General features: G+C 45.7%; 1 protein-coding gene across 9 annotated transcripts in view; it reads right to left on the reverse strand.

Annotated features, from left to right (window-relative positions):
- CARMIL1 (capping protein regulator and myosin 1 linker 1) overlaps positions 1-23,765 on the reverse strand; it is a 349,297-nt gene that overhangs the window by 118,117 nt on the left and 207,415 nt on the right. For all 9 annotated transcript variants that reach the window (XM_055126005.1, XM_055126002.1, XM_055126001.1 and 6 more), the window contains exons 13-17: positions 21,801-21,904; positions 17,268-17,345; positions 16,839-16,915; positions 12,672-12,776; positions 7,714-7,783 (exon numbers count right to left, since the gene is read on the reverse strand). In XM_055126005.1, coding sequence (XP_054981980.1) covers positions 7,714-7,783; positions 12,672-12,776; positions 16,839-16,915; positions 17,268-17,345; positions 21,801-21,904 — 434 coding nt within the window. The remainder of the gene's footprint in view (positions 1-7,713; positions 7,784-12,671; positions 12,777-16,838; positions 16,916-17,267; positions 17,346-21,800; positions 21,905-23,765) is intronic.

Raw genomic sequence — 23,765 nt, forward strand, 5'->3', positions numbered from 1 at the left:
AATGCCTGTAACAAATCATCCTGAACAACTTTGTAAACCACAGTGTTTATACAAAGTGCAAGGGGAAAATTTACCTATGTAGGACTCATCTATTTCATGTTAGACTCCAAAATACATTAACACAGAATTGCTTTAAAAGTGTAATGGTGGGGCTGGAGCGATAGTACAGCGGGTAGGGTGTTTGTCTTGCACGCTGCCCACCTGGGTTCTATCTCCAGCATCCCATATGGTCCCCTGAGCACCACCAGGAGTGATTCCTGAGTGCAAAGCCAGGAGTAATTGCAGAGTGTGACCCAAAAAGCCAAAAACAAAAAACAAAAGTATTAATGGCAGGTAATACATAATTATTACCATAATGAGATTCAAGTATAAAATAAAATTTAAGGTAATATACTTTGATTCCAGAATTGAAAATGTATATATGTAAATAAGAATAGGCATTTTTTATATTGTACTAAATATATTTTAATATATTTTAATGTTCTTATTTACATAGGTAAAAGTCATGTAGCAATCACTAATTGGCCCTTTCTGATTTATTTTCTGATCATTTTATTTGCCACTTCTTAAAGTTTTATTGGAATAAGCACTATAAAGGTAAATGTGTTATGTGCCCAAGGGGGCAGATTGGGATTGGGAGGAAACTGGGGATATTGGTAGAGGAAAGGTCACACTGGTGGTGTCGGACCACTAAATGCTTGAAACTCTATAATGAACAATTTTGTAAATCACAGTGTTTTTAATAAAAATCAATTTTAAAGTAAAATAAAATAAAATTTGCTCCCCAAACAAAAATCAGAAAGTTAAATAAGAAAATAACTGATCTTCGGTTACCAAGAACCTGCAATTGAATTCACTGGTTATTTGACGCTTCAAATTCCCAAAAAGCTAAAGCTTTCCCCAAACAGTAAAAGCTTTTCCATTATAGTAAATGAAAATCCTTTTAAATGAATTTGCATAATTAGAGGCTGTGTCTGCCTGTGTGCATGTAAAACTGGTTTTTAAATTACCCTCATTTGGATCCCACACACTAGCATTATTTAAAAGAAAGCAAGATCAAAGGGGAGTAAATGTGATTGAATCAGTGAATACTTTTTTGAAATGTTAAAAATAAAATCCCTTTTTTTTTAAGAGAGAAATATCCTTTCACTCAAGTAAGGTGGAACCTTTCAGATGATACTCCAAGTTTAAATAAATAGTTATAGATAATATTCAAAGGTCCATACTTCAGAAAAAACAATAAGGAAACCTCAAATCTACAGAGAACTTGTAATGATTCATTTCCTTCCCCCAAACCACTAGCCATTAAAGAGCCATGGCAAATATTACAGATTTAAATAAAAACAACCATGCCAAATTATGATCTATCTTCTGCAGGGATACAAAAAATATCATATTTATTCAGAAAATGTTCTGGCATAAAACTGTGAATGATAAAGGATCCTCTAAGAAAAAAAAAGAGACATCATCCCATTCAAAAGGTTCTTTCTGATTCTGATTGAATTTGATGCCAAAAGACAATTTAGAACAAAAGAGACAGGTAGACACAGTTATTTTTAAGTACAAATAGTTGTGCATATTATATTAACTGCCTATATGCTTCATGTGGTAAAATCACATTTTCCATTTCCATTCTAGTCGTGACCTAATCATAGGAAAGTGATCCACAAGTGATAAAGCAAAAATGCTAACCAGACCCCACAAACCTGCCTTTTCACTTCAAAGCAGGTCGAAGGATTCTCAAATTGAACAGGTTTGCTTCAAACACTTCTACTCACACCTTCGGTGATAACCAATTCATCACAATTTTTTTTTATCGTCTCTGCTCTTTTTTCTACTCATCATCAAAGCACCTGGCAACGAATCATGAAATCCTATGCTGGGAAATTCCTGCACCCAAGCCTGCAACCAATCCCCCCTCACCTGAGCCGAAGCCTTTGTATCTCCTCCAAAGTGTCCGATTTCTCCCTCTGACTGGGAAGGAGATTAAGCTCTGAGGATTTAGTCTCAACACTTATCTATTCTTTTGTGGAGGTGTAAAGTAATAAGATTTTAAAGCACAGTTTGGAATACAGATTTACAGCTTCCTCCAGGTAGACGGGCACACGGGGAAAATTCATCAGATGCCAACATCACCACCATCCTGTACACTGGTTCTGAAACACTTCCTTTGGGATAACCTTGCAGACAACACAACAACATTTGCGAGGATGTTAAATCCTCACCCTTTGAGAGGGAATTAAGATCAGTCATCAGCCATTCATAGGCAAGTCTGGACCATAAAGGATTTTATGTCTAAAAACCGGGTGATAAATTGCTAAGACTAATTCTTCTTGGAAGGCTGAAAACAGCTCTGAAGGCAGTGCCCCAAAAGTGATATAATAAAAATGAAAAGAAATTAAAGCTTTTAAATCAAAGTCTTCAGAAAGGCAGTACTGATCTAGGCTGTCGTTTCTAACATTGAAGTAAGATTCCTCTACCGCAGGCTGGTAGCATAGTGGGTAGGGAGTTTGCCTTGCATGTGGCGGACCCAGGTTCATCCCTGGCATCCTATATGATCCCCTGAGCATCGCCAGGAGTGATTCCTGAGTGCAGAGCCAGGAGTAACCCCTGAGCATCGCCAGGTGTCATCCTCTCCCCCCCCCCAAAAAAAAGAAATCAAATAAATAAATAAACAAGATTTCTCTACCGGGGTTGGAGCTGTAATAGAGCGGGTAGGGCACTTGCCTTGCACACTGCCAACCCAGGTTGAATCCCCTGCACCCTCTAAGGTCCCCAGAGTTTCAGCACGAGTGATCCCTGAGCTCATGGCCAGGAGCAAGCTCCGAGCAGCACTGGGTGTGGCTAAACTCCCCCAGACTCCTCCACCGTCATTCTCTTCTTCCCCAGATAAGACTCACACGCTAGACTCAGCATCCGGCCACGTATTACCCTGACCAATGAGCATGACCCCGTGTCACAGGTGAAGAGTGGCTGACCAGAGGCCAGTCACTCAAGTCACTCCACAAACAAGTGGCTGAGGCAGGCTGGGGGCCAGGCTGTCTCTGCTTTGCCTCCTGTGAGTCCCTGAGCTGTGTTCCTACAGAAATCACTCTGTGCTACCAGAAGCCCAAGGGAAAGAAAAGGAAATGATAACTTAAAGGATCCGAATCACCTTAAGCGACACAGAATTCTTTTTTCCCCTTAAAGTAGAGAAATTATCCTTCAGAGTAAGGCTAATTTCAGAACTTGTTTACTCGGCCCTTAGAGATAAGAAAGAATAGAGCCCCGCATTTCAGATTGAAGGTGTTTCTGTGATGTAGGTAGTGCAGGAAAGCACGGCGTTTTTTCAAAAAAAGCACAGAAAGTGGATTTCTTCTCTCATTCAAATTGACAAATGTGAGATGCCTCCCTCTTTCTAGGGAATACAGAAATACCCTGAAATACTCCAAGCTTAACTCACCACGAGAGGTGAGAATGAACAGCAAAGGAACTAGCATATGGGAAGAACAAAACAACTTTGCGGAAGCCAAGTTATTCTAAAATTCCGATCTAGATCTATTTAATTCCTACTTCGGGCTACTTTCCTCTCCCCTTCCCCAAACTCAGCCACCAAGTGGAATGATGGTCACTGACTTTCCATGACAACGTCTACAAACTTGATTTCAGAATTGATCAGTGGCCAGTTGCTGTTTTATAGTGGACTTGATGGTGCATTTGAAAACATTAGAACATAAAGAGAGAGCGAGGGGGAGAGAGAGAGATTGCAAGCTGCAAGGTTGTTCACATTTGTCCTCTGCATCCTTGGTGTGAATAGGATGATGGTTTAGTAGTACCTGCAGGGGGCGCTATACTCACAAAGTGTCAACATCGCAAACTGCTATACCTTTCAGGACTGTCAGTCACTCTTTCTGGGGGAGAAGTCATCCCTGTGGAAATGACTTCCCAAGATGCTAAAGGTGATGTGGACAATTTGCATTTTCCCACTACTCCCAGATGGAGCCATTTCTCTGATCATCAGAGAAGGGGAAGTGATTATTTCACGATACCGATCAGTATTTTAAGTGGAGGTGATTGTGTCTACTTTAGTAAATAAAGAGACTGAAGAGACAAGATTACACACACAAATTGTTTTAAAATTTCCAAGTTATGAATGTCTTTCTTCTAGTGAGCGATACAAATGCTCAAGTACCAAGTGATTTAAAAAGTGCTATGGTTTCTACATGAATCGTACTGAACCCCAGAAAGGAGAGAGGTTTGTCACACAAATAAGAAAACTGAAAGCAAGTTAAATTTGGATACTCATTCCAAACCAAAAAAAAAAAAAAAAAAAAAGGGACAAGGCACAAAAATTTTGAAAAAAATGTTTTGTTTCATCTATCTTTATGTGCAGCAATAAAACTTGTGACTTTAAAAAATGCTGGCAGTTCTGTCATTCAAGCTATGGTATGTATGGTGAGCGAACAGAAAACTGATTCCTCATCTCCACAGCATCCTGTAAGTGCATAATCCATAAAGAAACAGACAAAATTGGAGTGACAGAATAATGGCCAGTGCTACCACTGGCAATAATCTCTCCCGCATTCCTGTCTTAGTTAAGAAAAATATAAAGAGGCTGGAGAGATAATGCAAGGATTATGTTGCTTGCCTAGAATGGAGTGATGGTTGCTTGAACCATCGCTTCACACAGTGGTTTGAACCCCAACACTGCACAGTACCCCCAAGCATGGCCCTGAACACAGGCACCGGAGGAAGCTCTGAGGACAGAGCCAGGTGTGGCCCCTGACCACCTTTGTGGCCCAAAACCAATAAAATAAACTTAAAAGAAAATACAGAGGAAAAAGCCTGCTAGCCAATGGGTTGAGTCCCCTGAAAACTTTGAGTCTGTCTTTTTTACCTATGAAAGATTTGGTCTAGGGGCAGGAAGACAGTAGGAAGTGAACTGTAGGCGGCTGATCCCGGTTTGATTCCTGGCACTGAACATGGTGACCTGATGCCCACCAGGGGTCATCCTCAGCACAGAGCAGAAACAGTCCCTAATCATCCATGCTATGGTCCAGATGCACCGCCGCCCACCCCACACAAACTGGCCTTACACATTTCACCTAATAAGATTCTGCCTAAAACAGTTAGTCCCAATAGGATCACAAAGAAAATTCAAGTACAAGCCATATAGCACTGCACTGTCATCCTCTTGTTCATTGATTTGCTCGCGCGCGCGGGCACCAGTAACATCTCCATTGTGAGACTTGTTGTTACTATTTTTGGCATATCAAATATGCTATGGGGAGTTTGCCAGGCTCTGCCCTGCAGGCAGGATACTCTCGGTAGCTTGCTGGTCTCTTTGAGAGGGACGGAGGAATCGAACCTGGGTGAGCCTAATATAAGGCAAACGCCCTACCCACTGTGCTATTGCTCCAGTCCACAAGCCATATAGCAATATAAAATAATCTTCTTTAGGTAAACAGCTCTCACAAACTTACTTGTGAATAAGAAAATATTCTAATAAGTACCAGTATTATTCAGAATAATCAGGAGAGTCAACCCTCATTTTGGTTCTGTCCTTTAAAAACAGGATTCTTTGTTGTTATGTCCATTCTAGTTTTGATCACAGAATTAAAAGATATTTTATTCATAGCAGTCGTGATATTTAACCATAATAGTAAAACCACATGTGGGTCATTGCTAATTCAGCAGTCTGATTGAATAGAATGACCATGTTTATGCCAACTGGCTTACTTTGATAGAGCCATTCTCTAGCCCTATTCTTCTCCCATAAATGGGGGAAAATGGCTTTTTTGTTGGCATGTTCCTTAATAAAATGCTGGTAAACAAACTAATTAGTTCCTATTACCAGAGCTGGTTTCTATTTTATAGTCTTTATAAATAAAACAGCATTGGCTTACACATGAAAATTTCATGCAGAAATAAGTTTGTAGAATTTTTTTTCTTTTTTCTTTTTTTGCTTTCTTTACTTTTTAAAAAATAAAAGCTTTTCTTTGCTTAACATAAAAAGACTGGTGGGTTTCTCGGTTTAGTATAAAGCTGGAGAAATCCCTGCCCAGCCAAAGACGTTGAATCTCATCATCCTTCTTTCCTTTCCACTCTCTCCCCAGAGATCCTTCAATAAAATGGCTCGATACACCCCACCCCTGAAGAAGACCAGCACAGCACACAGCTGGTATTTTCTCCAACTCAAATTTCATTTTTAGGGGCTGGAGTGATAGCACAGCGGGTAGGGCATTTAACTTGCACGCAGCAGACCCGGGTTGGATTCCCAGCATCCCATATGGTCCCCTGAGTACCACCAGGAGTAATTCCTGAGTGCAGAGCCAGGAGTAACCCCTAAGCATTGCTGGGTGTGACCCAAAAAGCAAAAATAAAAAGAAATTATTTTTTAAAATATCCGACCCTAACAATGTGTATGGCATGATTTCTAAATCTATCACTTTCTAAAATTTTCAGAGGTGAAACTTTAATATTTAGTATTGGTATAATGCCTTGGTGAGAGAAACACTGAACTAATACACACACACACACACACACACACACACAAAAAAAAACGGCTCAAAGTTCCAACCTAGCTGGGAAACTGTCCCAAGTCAACTGAGTCACAGCCCCAGGCACTGGGGGGTCATGTGTTCCCGAGGGTGCCTCCAGCATTAACAACCAGACAACAAGAAGGAAAGTCCCAGATCCCAAGAGGCTGAGGTTGTCTCAGGAGGACAGACAGAAAGACAGAGAATAAAGGCAAACAGCCTCCACCACTCCCAACGCTACTGAAAAGTGTTTCTTAAAGAACTTCCTTCAGGCCTCTGCCAACCCACTGGGGTTCGCTCTGACCACAGCCTCCATCCTGCAGGCGAGGTAACCGAGGGTGACCTCAGCACGTCACCCAGGACTGCCCAGCTGGAACTCACCACTCGTGAGGCTCATGTCCAGGGTGTTCTGGAAAGAACACAGCAAACCCACAGGCAGGCCCAGGAAGAGAAATGAAGAGACGAGACTCCTGTGCCCTGTGACGCACCGGATCAAGTCAGGCTCTGCCGAGAGCCAGGTGCTGGGTTCGAGGGTATTTCTTACTCATTGCACCACCTGAGAATTTTCAGATGGTCCAAGTTTGGGGATCGGCTAAATTAGGGTGGCCTTTATCTCCATTTTTCTCTGTTTTCTTCAAACGGCCAGGCTCAGAATTGCTCGGATGGTGAGAAACGTCTTCATTTTCTTGTTTTAAACCAAGAGACTGAAAAGTAAAACGAGTTACACGACAGCTGCTCCCTTTCTCAGGGAGGCCAACCTAGGTTTTGACACTTCCGTTCCCAGCAAGGGACGCTGGACAGAACATTCCTCATGGTTTGGCGTAGGGGGAGCCAGGTTATGGTTCTCTAGCTCAGAGCTTCATCATTAAATACTAAAGCAACCAGCACCAAGAATGGAAAAGGGGGCACGTGCGCGCGTACACACACACACACACACACACACACACACACACACACACACACACATCACTACACCCTAGACTGTAGAAATACAGAAAATAATAAGGCACGCTTCAACGCTTCCTGAATGTTTCATGTGTACTTTCTCATCAGACTCACCACATACAGAATGTCAGGAACTTCTCTAGGGCGTGTTTTTCTGCTTCTCTTAGAATGAGGAATCACAGCATCACATTTTTCCCAGCAGAAAGACAAAATGATTTCCAGCCCATTATCTCTTTGGCCTCTGTCTTACCTCACAGCTGCTGAGATCCAGAGAAACGCCCTTCAAGTTATGATTGCAAGCCAGGCCCAGCAACAGTGCTCTGGTGGGGGGAACACACAGGTTAGAGAGAAACACACCACACGTGGCACTAAACACTTGTAGGCGCCATGAGTAAAGCCCAGGCAAAGAAGGATGCTTTCCTGCATCACAGGTCAAGCGCCATGCACCAATCTCACTTTTTAAAATGCCAACAGCATCCTGCCTCTGGCAGCAGTGGACAAAACACGGCATCACAACATTCTCCTGTTTGCCGTGGGGTAGGCCCATCACTGTCACTGTCACTGTCATCCTGTTGCTCATCAATTTGCTCGAGCGGGCACCAGTAACATCTCCATTGTGAGACTTATTGTTACTGTTTATCGAATACGCCACGGGGAGCTTGCCAGGCTCTGCCGTGCAGGCAAGATACTCTCGGTAGCTTGCCAGGCTATCCGAGAGGGGCGTAGGCCCATCACAGATGCAAAACCTGACCGGTGTGCCCTTCCTACGAAAATCACCCAGCAGCGCACCTAACTGCAAACTAAAACGAAACTGCGATCATCACAGATAAACTCCTCCTTGAAACCAGCTTGAATCGTGTTCTGAATATCAGTCGGCAATTGTCCCTAGGGTAGCAAAGCAATTGTCACTAGGGTAGCAAATTGTTACTAGGGTAGCAATCTGTCCGGAAGGGACTTAGGAACAAGTGAGGCCATGGTATGACAGGATGTGAGAAGTCAGTCTGATGGATTTATTAGGTTAGATTTATTAAAGGGCTGAGAGGGAGGGCTGGCAGAGCGAACAACAGTGCCAGGGATTTGGCCTGAATCTTTCATTTGTTTTCTTGGGGGGCCTCGGCGGGATGGGGGTTGGGATGGAAACACCAAGCCTGGCAGTACTCAGGGGACCAGATGGTGCCTGGGATTGAACCTGGGAATCCTTGCTGCAAAGCCTGTGAAGTGCCCCTCTGAGCCACCTACCGGCTTGAACCCTGAGTCTGAATGCAGAATCCCCTCTGTCTGTCCCACGACACAGGTCACAGGGCCGATGGCATCAAGTCTCCGAAAATGACCCTCTAGAAGGGACGGATCTCTCCCCGGGACCCCAGCTCACCCCTCAGAGGAATGAGACAATCCCACGGGCACAAGCTGGTCTTAGCCAGCTCCACGCTGGGGAGCAAGGCCAGGAGCACAAGCCCTGGGGAACCATCACCCACTGGGTGTGATGCTCCAGCCAGGGGTCCCTCACGAATCACACTGTCTCGGGGGCTTGGGGGAAACTCCAAGAACTGGGCTCTGCACAGCTCCCTGGGATTCTGAATTACGGGCAGTCCCTCCGGGGAAACAGTGACAGTTTTTGGCTACACTGCAGGGAGGGCGTCTACAAGATGCTGCTATGCCCAAGAGAAGTGTTCGTCTCAAAAGACGTTGCCTTGGTTTGGCAAATTCTCCGGGATTCCTGGTCCCCGGTGCTTTAAGAGCTCCCCACATGCCTGTAAGTGCAGTCTAACAAGGTCTAACAAGGTCTCACAAGGTGTGGGGTGGGGGGGAGCTGCAGGGCCCCAGGGCTGTCCTCTCGGCCTTCCCCACTGAGACAAAAAACACCTCCCGAAGCTCCTCACCTTCCAAGGGGTGCATGCACCCAAGTTCTGGTTTGTTTGTTTGTTTGTTTGTTTTTTACTTTTCGGGTCACACCCAGTGATGCTCAGGGGTTGCTCCTGGCTCTGCACTCAGGAATCCCTCCTGGCAGTGCTGGGGAGACCCTATGAGATGCGGCTGGGGATTGAACCCAGGTTGACTACGTGTAAGGCAAACGCCCTCCCGGCTGTGCTATGGCTCCAGCCCGGGAGACGGGGATGCCAGGAGATGCTCAGTCGTGAAAGTGCCTGACACAAGCGTGAGGCGGAGAGCTCAGGGGCTGGTGCCACCCACCCAGCACCGATGGGCATTCCAAGGTGTTGAGGTGAAAACCCAACTAAGGCAGGAACCCCAGAGTGTACCCTGCTAAGAGACATAAGAGCACCAAGGCCCGGAGTGCCAGTCAGGTGGCCAGGTGGCGTAAGCACCACCTCGAGAGCATTCCACTGCTTAGCCCTGGCACTGCGTGGCCATCACACCGGGTTTACAGACCAAAGTTGCTGTAGAACTGACAAAGGTTTCACGGGACGTCCTCTCTACTTTTGTTGGGGGGGAGGGGATGGTATAAAATCTGTGATGCCGGGGCTGGAGAGATAGCACAGCGGGTAGGGCGTTTGCCTTGCACGCGGCCGACCCGGGTTCAAATCCCAGCATCCCATATGGTCCCCTGAGCACGGCCAGGGGTAATTCCTGAGTGCATGAGCCAGGAGTAACCCCTGTGCATCGCCAGGTGTGACCCAAAAGCAAAAAAAAAAAAAAAAAAAAAAAATCTGTGATGCCTGTGCGGTGAAGTGTGACCCAAGGCGAACACCACAACCAAGTGTGTGTATACCACTTGGTTCCGACCACAACGAAAGAAAGTGTGTGTGTGTGTGTGTGTGTGTGTGTGTGTGTGCGCGCGCGCGCGCGCGCGCGCGTATGTGCACCCACATGCCCACACACACAGAGCCAGCCTCCTCTCCCCACCATGGTAAAACTGTGCAAAGGATCACTCCAGGGGCTGGAGAGATAGCTCAGCAGATTGGGTGTTTTCCTTGCATGCGACTGACCCGGGTCCAATCCCTGGCACCGCATATGGCTTCCAGAACACCGCTGGAGTGACTCCTGAGTGCAGAGCCAGACATAAGCACTGAGCGACACCGGGTGTGTCCCCCACCCACCAAACAGACCATTCCAGCCGCAGGGGCCCGTGACAACCGGCTCATGCTTCCCAGGAAGCCTAACCCAGACAGGGAGTTTGGACCAATGACTTCCACTCTCCCTGCCTCTGTTTCCTCAGCTGTCACCTGGGAATAAAGAATGCTACTTTACCACAGCTGCTGTCGGCCCTGAAAGTGACTGTCTAGCCAGGTCAGAGCTTTGCCCATCCCGGCCCACCCCCACTGGGCCATCCAGGCACCCCCATTCTCTCTCTTTTCAAATGACAGGATCACAAGGCCACGGCTACGGCTATGGAAAATTTGCTTTCCTGCAGCTGCGGCCATGAAACCTTATTCCTCACACTGTAATTCGGAGTGAAAACACAGCCCTGCAGAGAGCACTGATTTGACAGGATCGGACCTTTGCACCAATCCCCATGGGTCACCAGCCTGGACACTGCAGTGTCACCATCACAGTCTCTCTCTGGGACAGAGCACAGACAACCCACACTGGGTGCAGGGAGGACCAGCCCACGAAATCAATGACAAGTCAATCAAGAGCCTCTCGCTCCAGGAAACACCTGTGAAGGAATTAGAATGCTGCTTCGTGTACTTCTCGCTGATACTACTTTAAGCCTGATAATCTCCCGTTTATGCACTCTGAAGGCAAGGATCGAATCCGGGAATCCGGGGATGCTTCCTCCTCAGTGTCTCTGAGATACCTACCCGGAGCATGGTAGCTGCTCAGTAAATATTAGCTGAATGAGTGACTGAATCAATGAGTGTAATTAAATTACAATATACCCCGGTACCCTATTGGTTCTGATAGCTGTATTAATATTCATATCGCCTAAGCACAAGCTTTTGATTATCACGAGGCAGCTGCTATGTGGAAAGAAGGCTAACACATTAATTCAATATTTTTTATAAGGGCCTGTGATAGCATCAGATTTATTTTAACACTCAGCTCGATCTAAAGGCATCCATTGTTAGTCACAAGGTAGCATGTGAAATAGCGCAATCAACACCTTCTCACCTCTCCAGAAGAAGAAAAAAGGAAAAGACAATTTACAATTAGGTTCATTCTCTTGCAAAATGAATGGGAGACATTGATTTTAACATTTCTTACAAATTAAGTCTGATTTACATGTCAGCTGGGGAAAAAGGGCCAGGCATACATTGGAGCCTATCTCACAGAGTACATATTCATAACTACTTGGAAATCTGCTCTTGATGCTCTGAAACCGTTTGCTTCTGCAGACCTTAAACACTGGAATTTTTACTGCTTCTGGCAATAGTAAACAGAATTTCGAGGGTAATTATTCTCAAACCTTAAATCAGTGAAGAAGTTTAACTACTAACTGCCCTCGGGATATTAACTGAAACATAAGTTGGCTGCCATGTAAAAATCCAAACAGATAACCTAGAGTGACAAGATTAATTTAGAAGCTAAAGCACCTGAAAGTTGATTTTCTTGCAGCTACACATATGTACAGTTTGGTTAACACTGGGAAGAGAAATACGTGTTTAAAAACACACACACAAAAATGACCTAAAATAGGCTAAACGGTGGTTAGAATAAAGGCTAAGGTACCTGCTAAGGTAACTGCTACCACAAACTAAAGATGTATATTTTTCACAGAATATGCAGTAATATCAAAAGGGGACAATACGCTATTTCCTTCAGGGCCCCCAGGAGAAAGACATTTCCTTTTCTTTCAAGTAAGTAGTAAATAGTGTGTGTGTGTGTGTGTGTGTGTGTGTGTGTGTGTGTGTGTGTGTGTGTGTCTGTCTGTCTGTGTCTCTGTGTTTAAATTTTGGGAGCCCCTTACATGGTCTTACTCCCGGTGGTGTCTGGGGGGCCCTATGACATGCCAGGGATTCAGCTGTGTGCCAAGCAACTGTTCTACAGCTGCACTATCTCTGTGGTCCATCCAGCAAATTGTTTTATTTAGGAAATAGGAGGGGGAGAGAGAATCTCCCACAAACTCAGAGAAATTATATGTCCCAAGAGCCGGGGTGTGGACGGCTTGAGAACAGGCTGTGTTACACCCCACTCTCCCTTGCCTTGTCTCTGTAGGATTATCCATCTTTCTCCCCTTGCCCCGGGCACACTCATTATAACAAACTGAATCTTAGAGGCGCTAGAGAGATTAATAAAGTCACCACTTACTTCAGAGGCTCAGGAGACAGTTTTGTGCCTGAGAGGTTGATCTGCACCAGGGCCAAAGAGCTACTGAAAAACTGCTTAAAAGACTGGGGCACTTCTTTTCCTTTCCTGAAAAAGATCAGATGTTCACAGCTTACAAAGGGGTACACATCCGTCTCAGCTCCCCTCTCCAAACTGGAAAATGTACCCTCTGGTTATCGACTATGAAAGAACCCGTGCATCAGTTAAATCTTCAGTGGAAACTTGAAGACAAAAAAAAAAAGAGAAAAAGAAAATGTCATCTGAAAGTAAAATCATTCAGTACAACTAAAAGTGGCAAGATCTCACAAAGTCCTGAAAACATTTTATATTTGATTATTTGTGGCCAAAGGTCTTGTGTTTCATACTGACATCTTCAGAAAACTCCATTTAGGTGGGGCTTTTTTGGGGTGGGAAGAGGTGGGGCCACACTTAACAGTGCAGATATCTTAATCTCCATACTATCTTTCTGGGCCATAATGGGATTTTTCAAAAATGAAACATCAAAGACGTATATTTCTCACTGACTTAAAGACTTTGCTGGTCACATGGCACCTGGTAAGATTAAGGGGCACTGCCTACACAGGTAATGCTTTTTTTTGTTTTGTTTTGTTTTTTGCTTTCTGGGTCACACCCAGCAATGCACAGGGGTCACTCCTGGCTCATGCACTCAGGAATCACCCCTGGCGGTGCTCAGGGGACCATATGGGATGCTGGGATTTGAACCCGGGTCGGCCACGTGCAAGGCAAACGCCCTACCTGCCGTGCTGTGCTATCACTCCAGCCCCTGGGCAATGCTTTTAGATGCAGTGAGGTTCGGCTGCAACAAGACAGTGGCTGATGCAAGAGAGAGGGGCGGGGCTAACGACATGGAATCTGCAGGACTAGGGTCCTTCTTGGCTCTCACACCTGTACTGCCGAACTAATCATCGCAGGCCAAGTGTCAGAAGATCTTAACATCAGAATCCAAAATTCTAAGGGAAAATGACAATAGCCCCCAATTTTGTCCCTACGCTATTTAGTGTGAAGTGGAGCAAATCACACCGCTCAACAATCAGGCAAAATCCACAGCACAATTACAGAAGAAAAAGCAGACGTGAATGAGAGCTGCCACGTGAACACTTTGATGGCTTTGTCCAGTCGGACGGAACTGTTGGGAGGACTGATTAAGTCCACACAGGTAAGGCCCTCCAACCACAGAACACTCAATGCTACTTAACACACAGAGAAAGATCTGTCAATATTTGAAGAAGTTTTTAAAAAAAAAACCACATCTGGCTATTCGAGAAGAAATATCAAGCATCAGAATCTCTAAGAGAATGGAAAAATCATTTGAAAAGGAGAGAGTCTTTGAGCAGCATAGGTATGAGACATTTAAGAGCAACTCTGGGTCCTGCCATTTTTCAGCAAGCAGATCTTCAGTAAGTTCTTAGGGATGTAGCTGTCCTCCTGCATGTTGGCCATTCAGTGTTTCCAAATGCTCTCTGCTCCTTTCTTGGGGCGGGTGATACTTTGTCGCTACCAAAGCAGGCATGGCTATGTGGGTCCCTTGGGTCAATGGCTATAAGCAGAAGTGATGCGTTGATTCCTAGAGAGAAATTTTACTGGGGCCGCGGGATAGCACAGCAGGTAGGGCATTTGCCTTGCACGCGGCCGACCTGGCTTCAATTCCCAGCATCCCATATGGTCCCCTGAGCACTGCCAGGAGTAATTCCTGAGTGCATGAGCCAGGAGTGAGCCCTGTGCATCGTCGGGTGTGACCCAAAGGAAAAACAATTACTAGCCAGTGCCCGTGCTGCCATAGTTCTACCTCTCCTGCTACTGAAGGTCAACTCTCTCGCAAGAGGCTGCTCTGCAATCTCCCGAAGGCCACGTGGCCAGGCCACAAGGAGATGTTGCAAAAAATCACCGACTCCAAAAGCCATAGAGATGCCAGGCTGGGGTGGGGGCATCAGATTACAAACAATTTAGCCTAATTGTTTGTAATTCACACACATGAAATTATCTGTGAACCAAAGTATGACCAGTCTGGCACCCAGCTGGGTGTAAATGCAGCAGTTCCCACCTAGTGACTAAAGGCTCCTTAAGATTCTATCCAGCTAGGGGGCTGGGGCGGTGGGGCGTTTGCCTTGCACAAGGCCGACCTGGGTTCGAATCCCAGCATCCCATATGGTCCCCTGTGGTAATTCCTGAGTGCAGAGCCAGGAATAACCCCTGTGCAGGTGTGACCCAAAAAGAAAAAAAAAAAGATTCTATCACGCTAAGGTGCTAGGCAGTAAAGAGTTTAACCCCGATGCTCCCTTCGGAAGATACGGCTGTTTGTTGCCACAATTCTCTTCTGCGAGTTCAAAAGTTCTATGGAAGACCAACCAATACAGAACTTGCAGGACTGTGAACTCCAAAGAGCTATTTCTACGAACATCTTTAAGGTCTATGTTATCATCTTCTAACTTGGTTCCTCGTTAATTATGGCTCCATCAAAGCTTGGCTTCCCAAGCTGCTTCCAACACCCCAACTGATACGTGTCTTCAATGGATACCGATTCCCTTGAAGACCCTCACGACAAAGAATCTTAGAAAACGCTCAACTTCTCCCACCATGTTATCCCCTAGAGCTTCCACTCTGTTCTTATTCTATTGAGGTCTGTGGGCATGTTCTTTGTTACTGCAATGGTTTCATCAGTGTTAAAAGTCATGGGCCAATACTACTTTCAGACATGGGCTAACTCATTTGTGAGTCACACATACACAGAAGGAAGCATAACTGCATTTTTTCAAGTAAGGGAATGACTGTAACACATGCATTATAAACAACTTTTTAAGTCACAGTGAATAAAGGAGGGAAAAGAAAATAAATAATTTTTAAAATTCACCAATAAAAATGGAAATTTACAAACATTAAGCATTCTAATAAAACTGCTTACAATTCACATAATTAAGGAAGTTATAACGACTTAAATACTGTTTAAGACTTGTGGGCAAAATTACACATCTTAAGTGTCAGACTGTATTAATACATTATAAGTTCTCCAGAATGCCATGCTTGCAGAACATGTTACTTTTCAAAATTCTTCTTTATCCTCCCTCCCTCCCTCCACTATATGCTATTGTTCTGTCTGGATACTTATGACTTCTAATCGACTGCCTTAATTTTTTCAAACAATTCCAAAGGAGGAAGATAGATTCACCCTATGAATTCCTAAGTTAAAGTACAAGAGGCCTTGCAGGGCTACTCTCTCTGCTCCTGGGAAAGACTTTATTTGTACTTACAAGTTCATCACTGAGAAATATAATATCACTCTATCACTGTCATCCCATTGTTCTTTGATTTACTCGAGCGGGTGCCAGTAACGACTCCATTCGTCCCAGCCCTGAGTTTTTAGCAGCTTCTCCTTACTCATCTTTCCCAACGATTAGAGGCTCTTTCAGGGTCAGGGGAATGAGACCTATTATTACTGTTTTTGGCATATTGAATATGCCACGGGGAACTTGCCAGACTCTGCCGTGTGGGCTGGATACTCTCAGTAGCTTATCAGGCTCTCTGAGAGGTGTATATACATATACATATACATATATGTATACATATACATATATATATATATACATCTCTCTCTATATACATATATATATATAGAGAGAGAGAAATATAATAGAAGGTTCCAATAAAAGGCTGTCTTGGGCACCTGCCTTACACATGGCTGACCTGGGTTATCCCCTGCACCCCAGATAGTCCCCAGAGCCCTGTCAGGAGTGATGCCCAAGGACATAACCAGAAGAAATCCTTGAGCACAGCTGGGTGTGTCCCCAAACTAAAATAAATAAATAGGTGTTTACCATATTAAGACTAAACATCTGGCAAACAGTACTTTATCACTGTTGTTGATAAAGTACTAAGCTCACCGAGAGAGATCAGCTGCAGCTAAGAACATTAGACTGTGGTGGAAAACTAAGTAAAACAAGACTTTGAACTTTCAAGACTTAATATTCACAGGGGATGGTATCTACAGATAATGATATTTAGTTTATGGTCAAAGGCCAGGCGCTCCTTCCGCATACATGACAGTGAGCCTTTGTCACTGTTTCCATATCTGACAAATTTCTCCGGGAGCAGGACACTCCTAGATGATAAGAAGAGCCCCGAGCACGGCCCTACCGGTGAGAGAGGACCGTTCTGGAAACGTTGAGCACGGCTAAATATTGAAGGCAGCCACGGAGAAGAGCGCCGCAGACCTGAGAGAGAAAGACAGGCGTTCTTACCCTCAGGTACCTTAGGACTTAGAGAATATTTCATTAGAAAGAAAGCCCCTCGTTTCCCGTTAATGAGTTGTTCAGAGACCCCCCCCCCGCCAGCATTCTAGCACAATGAAAGCAGCACTGTAGCACTGTTGTCCCCGTTGTTCATCTATACTTTTCAAATTATTTGATTAAATCACCGTGAGATACACAGTTACAAAGTTGTCCATGATTTGGTTCCAATCCTACAATGTTCCAACACCCGTTCCTTCACCAGCGTTCCTTTCCACCACCAATGCCCCAGTTTCCCTCCCTTCACCCCGCCACCCCCGGGAGAAGGAAGTATTACCATGTCCAGGGAACATTCTGTGTTGGATAAGTCCAAATGAGCAATGGCATTTGGCTGGGCCAGAAAGTTGTACATGGACTTGAAATAAAAAAAAAAGAGAAAAATCAAGTCTATTAGCATTGAAATCACACACATCCACGACCTGCCAGCTAACATTTGAAAACGCAGTTACCCTACCCCTCCTAGCATCATTCTCTACTCCTCCCAAGAACATTTACATCATTTTTAAAAAAAAAATCAGTCTATTACCTCCTCAAGTACAAAAATTCAAAGAATAGTCAAATAAAGTTATGCCTAAGTTCTATTTTTTAAAAGGCCAAATGGAATCTTGGCTGCCAGATGCCTATTTTTTTTTTTGGTTACACATGACTTCGTTTTCCTGATTGACTCTATTTTTATTAGACAGCACTAATTAATCTTAACTACCAAGAGTGAAATACCACCTGAATTATAGTCACCCCATCAAAATGCTAATCAACTTTGAAAGTGTTGCAAGAACCAGTCATTTGAATTTGAATCACACACACCAGCAGTAGGCTGGACATTTCTGCCCAGCAATGGGTTTTGCTAGCCTTAGCTACTTCCAAAATTTATCCCCCTAGGGGCTGGAGCGATAGCACAGCGGGTAGGGCATTTGCCTTGCACACGGCTGACCCGTGTTCGATTCCCAGCATCTCATATGGTCCCCTGAGCACAGAGCCAGGAGTAACCCCTGTGCATCGCCGGGTGTGACCCAAAAAGAAAAAAAAAATATTCCCCTAAAAGCCTAATAGTGACCATTAGTTTGGGGTTGGTTGGTTGGTTGGTTTTAAATTTCCCTTTTGGGCTGGAGCAATAGCACAGTGGGTAGGGCGTTTGCCTTGCACGTGGCCAACCCGGGTTCTAATCCCAGCATTCCATATGGTCCCCTGAGCACCACCAGGGGTTATTCCTGAGTGAAGAGCCAGGAGTAACCCCTATGCATCGCTGGGTGTGACCCAAAAACCAAAAACCAAAATAAATAAATAAATAAATAAAATAAATTTCCCTTTTGACAGCTAAGACATTCCACGCTGCAGGGGACTTGCGCTGCCTAACTGTCCCCCTCCACCCCATGTGAGAGCATGTGAATAATAGAACTCATAACTCTGATTCTCTAACTGTCCCCTGTGATGGTCAACTGCCAGAGCGCCCCCAGAAAGAGAGTCCAAGCTCCTGACAGGAGGCGCACAGGGGAGGGAGCCCTCCTCTGCACTGCTGGCTGCAGCCGTGGCATCGAGCCAGAGCAGAAACAAACTTCTACTGAGAGGGACCTACCCCTTGGTGAAGATTCTCACACGATGCAGCTGAGCTCAAGGATCCTTGAGAAAAATCCTCTCTACCGAGAAACTCAGAAGAGCAAAATATCATCCCATAAGTGCTTTCAAATAACCCCCCAGGGCATCGTAGATCATATTATGGATTTAAAATTCTGATTCAGAGAATATCATCTTGCTCCCAGGGGAAGACCCAGTCTTGGCTGTCAATCACTCCTAGCGTGGTGTTATGTACTTACTCGGGCCGCCAGCTGGGGGAGCTCTAGTCACCCCCTCCTAGAGCTCAGGCCCTCCTGGGCCAAAGCTTCTCAACCAGTTGTTTTCCCCTGAGGGCCCTGGCCAGGTGTCCACTCTGCCCAGCCCAGGGGCTCCCAGTTTGATAGGGGGAGGGCAGTGTGCAGCGGAACTTCACTAACCCCGGACTCATCACCCCACACCTCCTCCCCAGAAGGACACAGGAGCAAGGTGATTCCTCATCAGAGGGCTGGGGCTCAGGCCTGGCACCACACAGCCCGTCCACACTGCCTCACCCGCAACACCGCACGGAACCCTCGGCCTGCACAGCCGAGCGGCGCTGGGGCTGGTCTGAGCACTGCTCGGAAGAGCCCCCAAAACAAAAACTAGGAAATGGAATAAAACAGAGGAAAATAATGCCCAGCCCTGAGTAGGGCAAATTTCCCCCCGTGGCTTTGACGTCCCGGGGAAGTCCCGGGAGACTAATGACCCAACGTAACAAGACTGATTACTAAACTTGGTTCTTAATATTTAAGTTTTAGTTTCCGTTTGGGGGCCACACCCAGCGGTGCTTGGTGGGAAAGGGGGGGTTACTCCTGCCTCTGCACCAGGGATCACTCCCAGCAGTGCTTGGGGGACCATATGCGATGCTGGGGACCAAATCTGGGTCAACGGGGTGCAAGGCAAGGTCCTACCTGCTGTACTATCCCATCGGCCCCTAGCGTTAATATTTAAACTCCAGCCTCTCCTTTCACCCCTCTCTCTACTTGTCACTAGCAGGTCTGAGTGGTTTTCCCCGGGCTCTCCTCTCAGGAGGAAGAAGGTGTATGATTCCTGATAAACGGAACAAATAAAATCAGAGAGTGTTGAGAAAGTCACAGCACTCAGGCAAACGGGCCGCGTTCAAGTGACGGCAGTGGTGAGGATTGGGGAAGACTAGGGAAAGGGCTGTGCTCACATCCCTGGCCTGATCCGGAAAGTGAAAGGAGAGAAATCATTCCCCAGCACTCCTCACGCCCAGAGTGCAGTGGGGGGCTGGAGCGAAAGCACAGCGGGGAGGGCGTTTGCCTAGCAGGCGGCAGACCCAGGTTCGATTCCCAGAATCCCATGTGGTCCCCCAGCACCGCCAGGAGTAATTCCTGAGTGCAAAACCAGGAGTAACCCCTGTGCATCACTGGGTGTGACCCCCCTAAAAAAGCAATAAATAAATAAATAAATAAATAAATAAATAAATAAATAAATAAATAAATAAAATTTGAAAAAAAGAAAGCAGTGGGACACAAATTCAGGGTCTTCAATTTCCACCTGCTGGCAGCCTGTGTGCAGTATAGCAGCATTTCCCACCCAAGATGAGAGACTCAAACCTAATTCACCCTACCAATAAGTTATGATAATATCATAAAGCATATGATGCTTCAGTTGCATGAAGAATCTCAAGCAGCAATGTTGTGCTATCACACTCTTTTTTTTTTTTTTTGGCTTTTTTTTGGGGGGGTGGTCACACTTGGCAATGCACAGGGGTTACTCCTGGCTCTGCACTCAGGAATCACTCCTGGTGGTGCTCCGGGAACCATATGGGACACTGGGGATCGAACCCAGGACTGCCGTGTGCAAAGCAAACACCCTACCCGCTGTACTATCGCTCCAGCCCCCATATTCAAGTTTTAAAGAGAAGTCCCAGTTTACCCCTAAGCTCCGTTCTCCCTGCTGTATCCGTGGAGTGCACTGGAGTTAGTGTTAGTTCATCCCACTGTCTCTCACCTTTCAATCACGAAAGAACCACCATTCTTTCCAACTCTATTATTTCATGCTGAAATCATTCGGCAAATATTTCCAATCTTACCCTAGTCAGGGACTGGAGCAATAGCACAGTGGGCAAGCTACCGAGAGCATCTCTCCTGCACAGCCGAGCCTGGCAAGCTACCCATGGCATATTCAATATGCCAAAAACAATAACAACAAGTCTCACAATGGACATGTTACTGGTGCCTGCTCGAGCAAATCGACAAACAATGGGATGACAATTCTACAGTGCTACTCTAGCCAGGTAACTGTAACTGGTATAATAATGGTATAATAATGCTATAAAATGAAGAATAAAAATACTTCACAGAAGTATTATTGATACAGTTTCTTGGAAACTTTGCTTCAAAAACGGTAAACGTCCTCGAGGTTGAGGGGGGAAACCCTACTGAGATAGATTTTGCTTCATTAAGGCTCTGGGGCTTTCTCTAATACCCGCCTTCTTGAACTATGGTCACGAGTACATTTGAGGTCAAGTAACTGAATGTGGAGGTCACAAAAGTCTTTAAAATGTGTTATAATAAATTTTCTTTATGATTTATTATCAGTAATGTTTGTTTGACTATAGGCCTATTTTTTTTTTTTAATATCCAGATACCCAAAGTCATGTCAAAATTTCTTAGGTGAAAAGGAATCAGTATTGGAAAAAGGTCAAGCAGCCCTGCTCTCTAGAACACTTCAGAAGCTCACCCCTAGGTGATATAAGGATTCACGATAATGGAAGATGCAGAAAAACAAGTCTAAGGGCCATTTGGAAATGGGTACAGGGGCCAGAGAGAGGGTACAGTGGGGAGGGCGCTTGTCTTACATGTTGCTGGTCAGGTTCAATCCCCACGGCCCATTATGGTCCCCCGAACCTGCCAGGGGTGATCCTTAAGGGCAAAGCCAGGAGTGAGCCCTGAGCACTGCTGGGCATGACCCCCAAACAAAACAAAACAAAACAAAAAGTTAATGGTTGCAGGGAGGATGGAGAGATAGCTAGGTGCTTGCCCTGCATGTGGCTGTACCAAGATCAGTTCCTGGCAGCGCAGATAGTCCCCTGAGCATCACCAGGGGTCACTCCTGAGCACACACACCTAGAAATAGCTTTTGAGCACCACTGCCAGTGAGACCCAAACCCACCCCCGCCATGCACAGACATACAGACATGAGATATGAAACACAGCTTCTTGGAGGACGCAGTAAGGAAAAGCAAACCTACCGAGAGGTCATCTCCACGGAGAACGTTCCCTGAGAGGTCTAGGTGGGTGAGGGTGGAGGCGGTCAGCGGGTTGGCACTGAGTGACTGAGAAAGGCTGTTCACCCCTGCAACGGCAAGAAGACAGGCATTCAGTTTTCACTCGGGGAAACAAAACATGGCTGAGGATCTTATGAAAGGCCCCAGCAGGCCTGTCTAACTCAGATTCAACATGAAACACCGTTCCCAAAAGGTAGTGCTGGCACCGTTTTCTTCCACCCCCACTCAGAAAGAACCACACTCGGGCAGCTCGCTGAGAAGAAAGAAACGGAAATTAGAATGTAGAAGCAAGGACAGGATGTCTTCAACAGGATGCCCACACCGGTCATTCCTGTTCTCTTCATTCTGCCAAGTGATCCACGATCTAGTGTTCAATATTCAAAGGATCCTGGTGTAAGTTCGGATACTTTAGGGTACTGACTGGAACTACTGGATAGTTAACCTAGGAACGCCCGGCTTCCCTTAATGTAGTACACTCAAGGCAAAACTTAAGAGTGAAATGGATTTTGCAATGAAGGAGGAAATGATGCATTCAAAAGGAAACACGCCATCAGAATGCAACCCTGATCGTCTGCACTTTCACGGTTTATACACACAACATACGGGGCTCAGGGGAGAGTGACCCAAGCTAGACTGAAGATCCCGCCTAAAACACAAGGATGGGCAGAAGGACTCTGTGTGGGGAGACCGGCCTCCTACATTCTTAGGGCATCTGGGGCTGACTTTCACTTAGTCACTTTTCTTAGGAAAACGTGGAATCTGGGAGTTGTGGCCCTACTCAGCGGGACCCAGAAGAATCTGGTCCCCCCCTCCGGGGATTCAAAGCGGTCAAGACACACCAGGATGACTATCACAGAGACGGCAAAATTCAATGCCACTGAAACTCTGTGGTTCCAAATGATCACTGTCATTGTCACTGTCATCCGTTGCTCATCAATTTGCTCGAACGGGCACCAGTAACGTCTCCATTGTGAGACTTGTTGTTACTGCTTTTGGCATATCGAATACGCCATGGGTAGCTTGCCAGGCTCTGCCATGAGGGCGGGATACTCTCAGTAGCTTGCCAGGCTCTCCTAGAGGGGTGGAGGAATCGAACCCAAATGGTATATTTTGGAAACACGGGTATTTGGAAACTAGGAAAACTTTTCCTCGTGGTCTTGTTTTTCAGTAAAGTTAACCTATTGGCCTGCCTCAACTACCCTAAAAATCCAGGAGAGGTGGGGATACATCCAGAGGGGGACAGAGCCATCTTCAGGATGGGGAATGGGGGGTCCAGTCTCAGTCCTGCTGGGCAGAGACTGCAGAAGCATCAACACCCAGTTGGGTATTCCAACTCGAGGCTCAGCTCAAACCGAGAGCAGGATGGGCGGCGGGTGCAGCTGAGGGAGTTACTATCTTATCCTCCCGCTCTGGAGAGTTACAAAGAACAGTTCTGGCATGTGTCTGATAAAGGCTGTGGAGTCACTGCTCCAGGATGAGTATGCACTTGGGTATGTAGGGGGAAGAGCCAGAGGGTCAGAGTACAAAGTATTGGCTGCACCAGGAACCATTTCTTGACTATCAACTCAACATTTATTAAGTGCCAGTAAAATGGGTTTCAGATGCTAGGGACTGGGAGATGTGTGTCAAGAAGATGCATTCTTTGCCCTTGAAGAGTTCAAAGGTCATCAAACCAGAAATGAAATCAACCCCAGGATAGTTAGTGATGCACAAGAATACAAATTTATCACAACAAAAAGCTACTGGAAGTGGACAGTGTTTCATGTGAGGGCTTCTGGGACCCAGGATATACTATGTGAACCTCTAAAAGCCAATCTGGGGCTGGGAAAATAGTACTTTGTGGCATGTGGCTGACTTCGGTTCAATCCCCTGTACCACATATAGTTTCTTGAGGATAAGCAGGGGTTATTCCTGAGCCTAGAGCCCGAA

Source organism: Sorex araneus, chromosome 2, assembly GCF_027595985.1.
Source record: "Sorex araneus isolate mSorAra2 chromosome 2, mSorAra2.pri, whole genome shotgun sequence".
Lineage (NCBI taxonomy): Eukaryota > Metazoa > Chordata > Mammalia > Eulipotyphla > Soricidae > Sorex > Sorex araneus.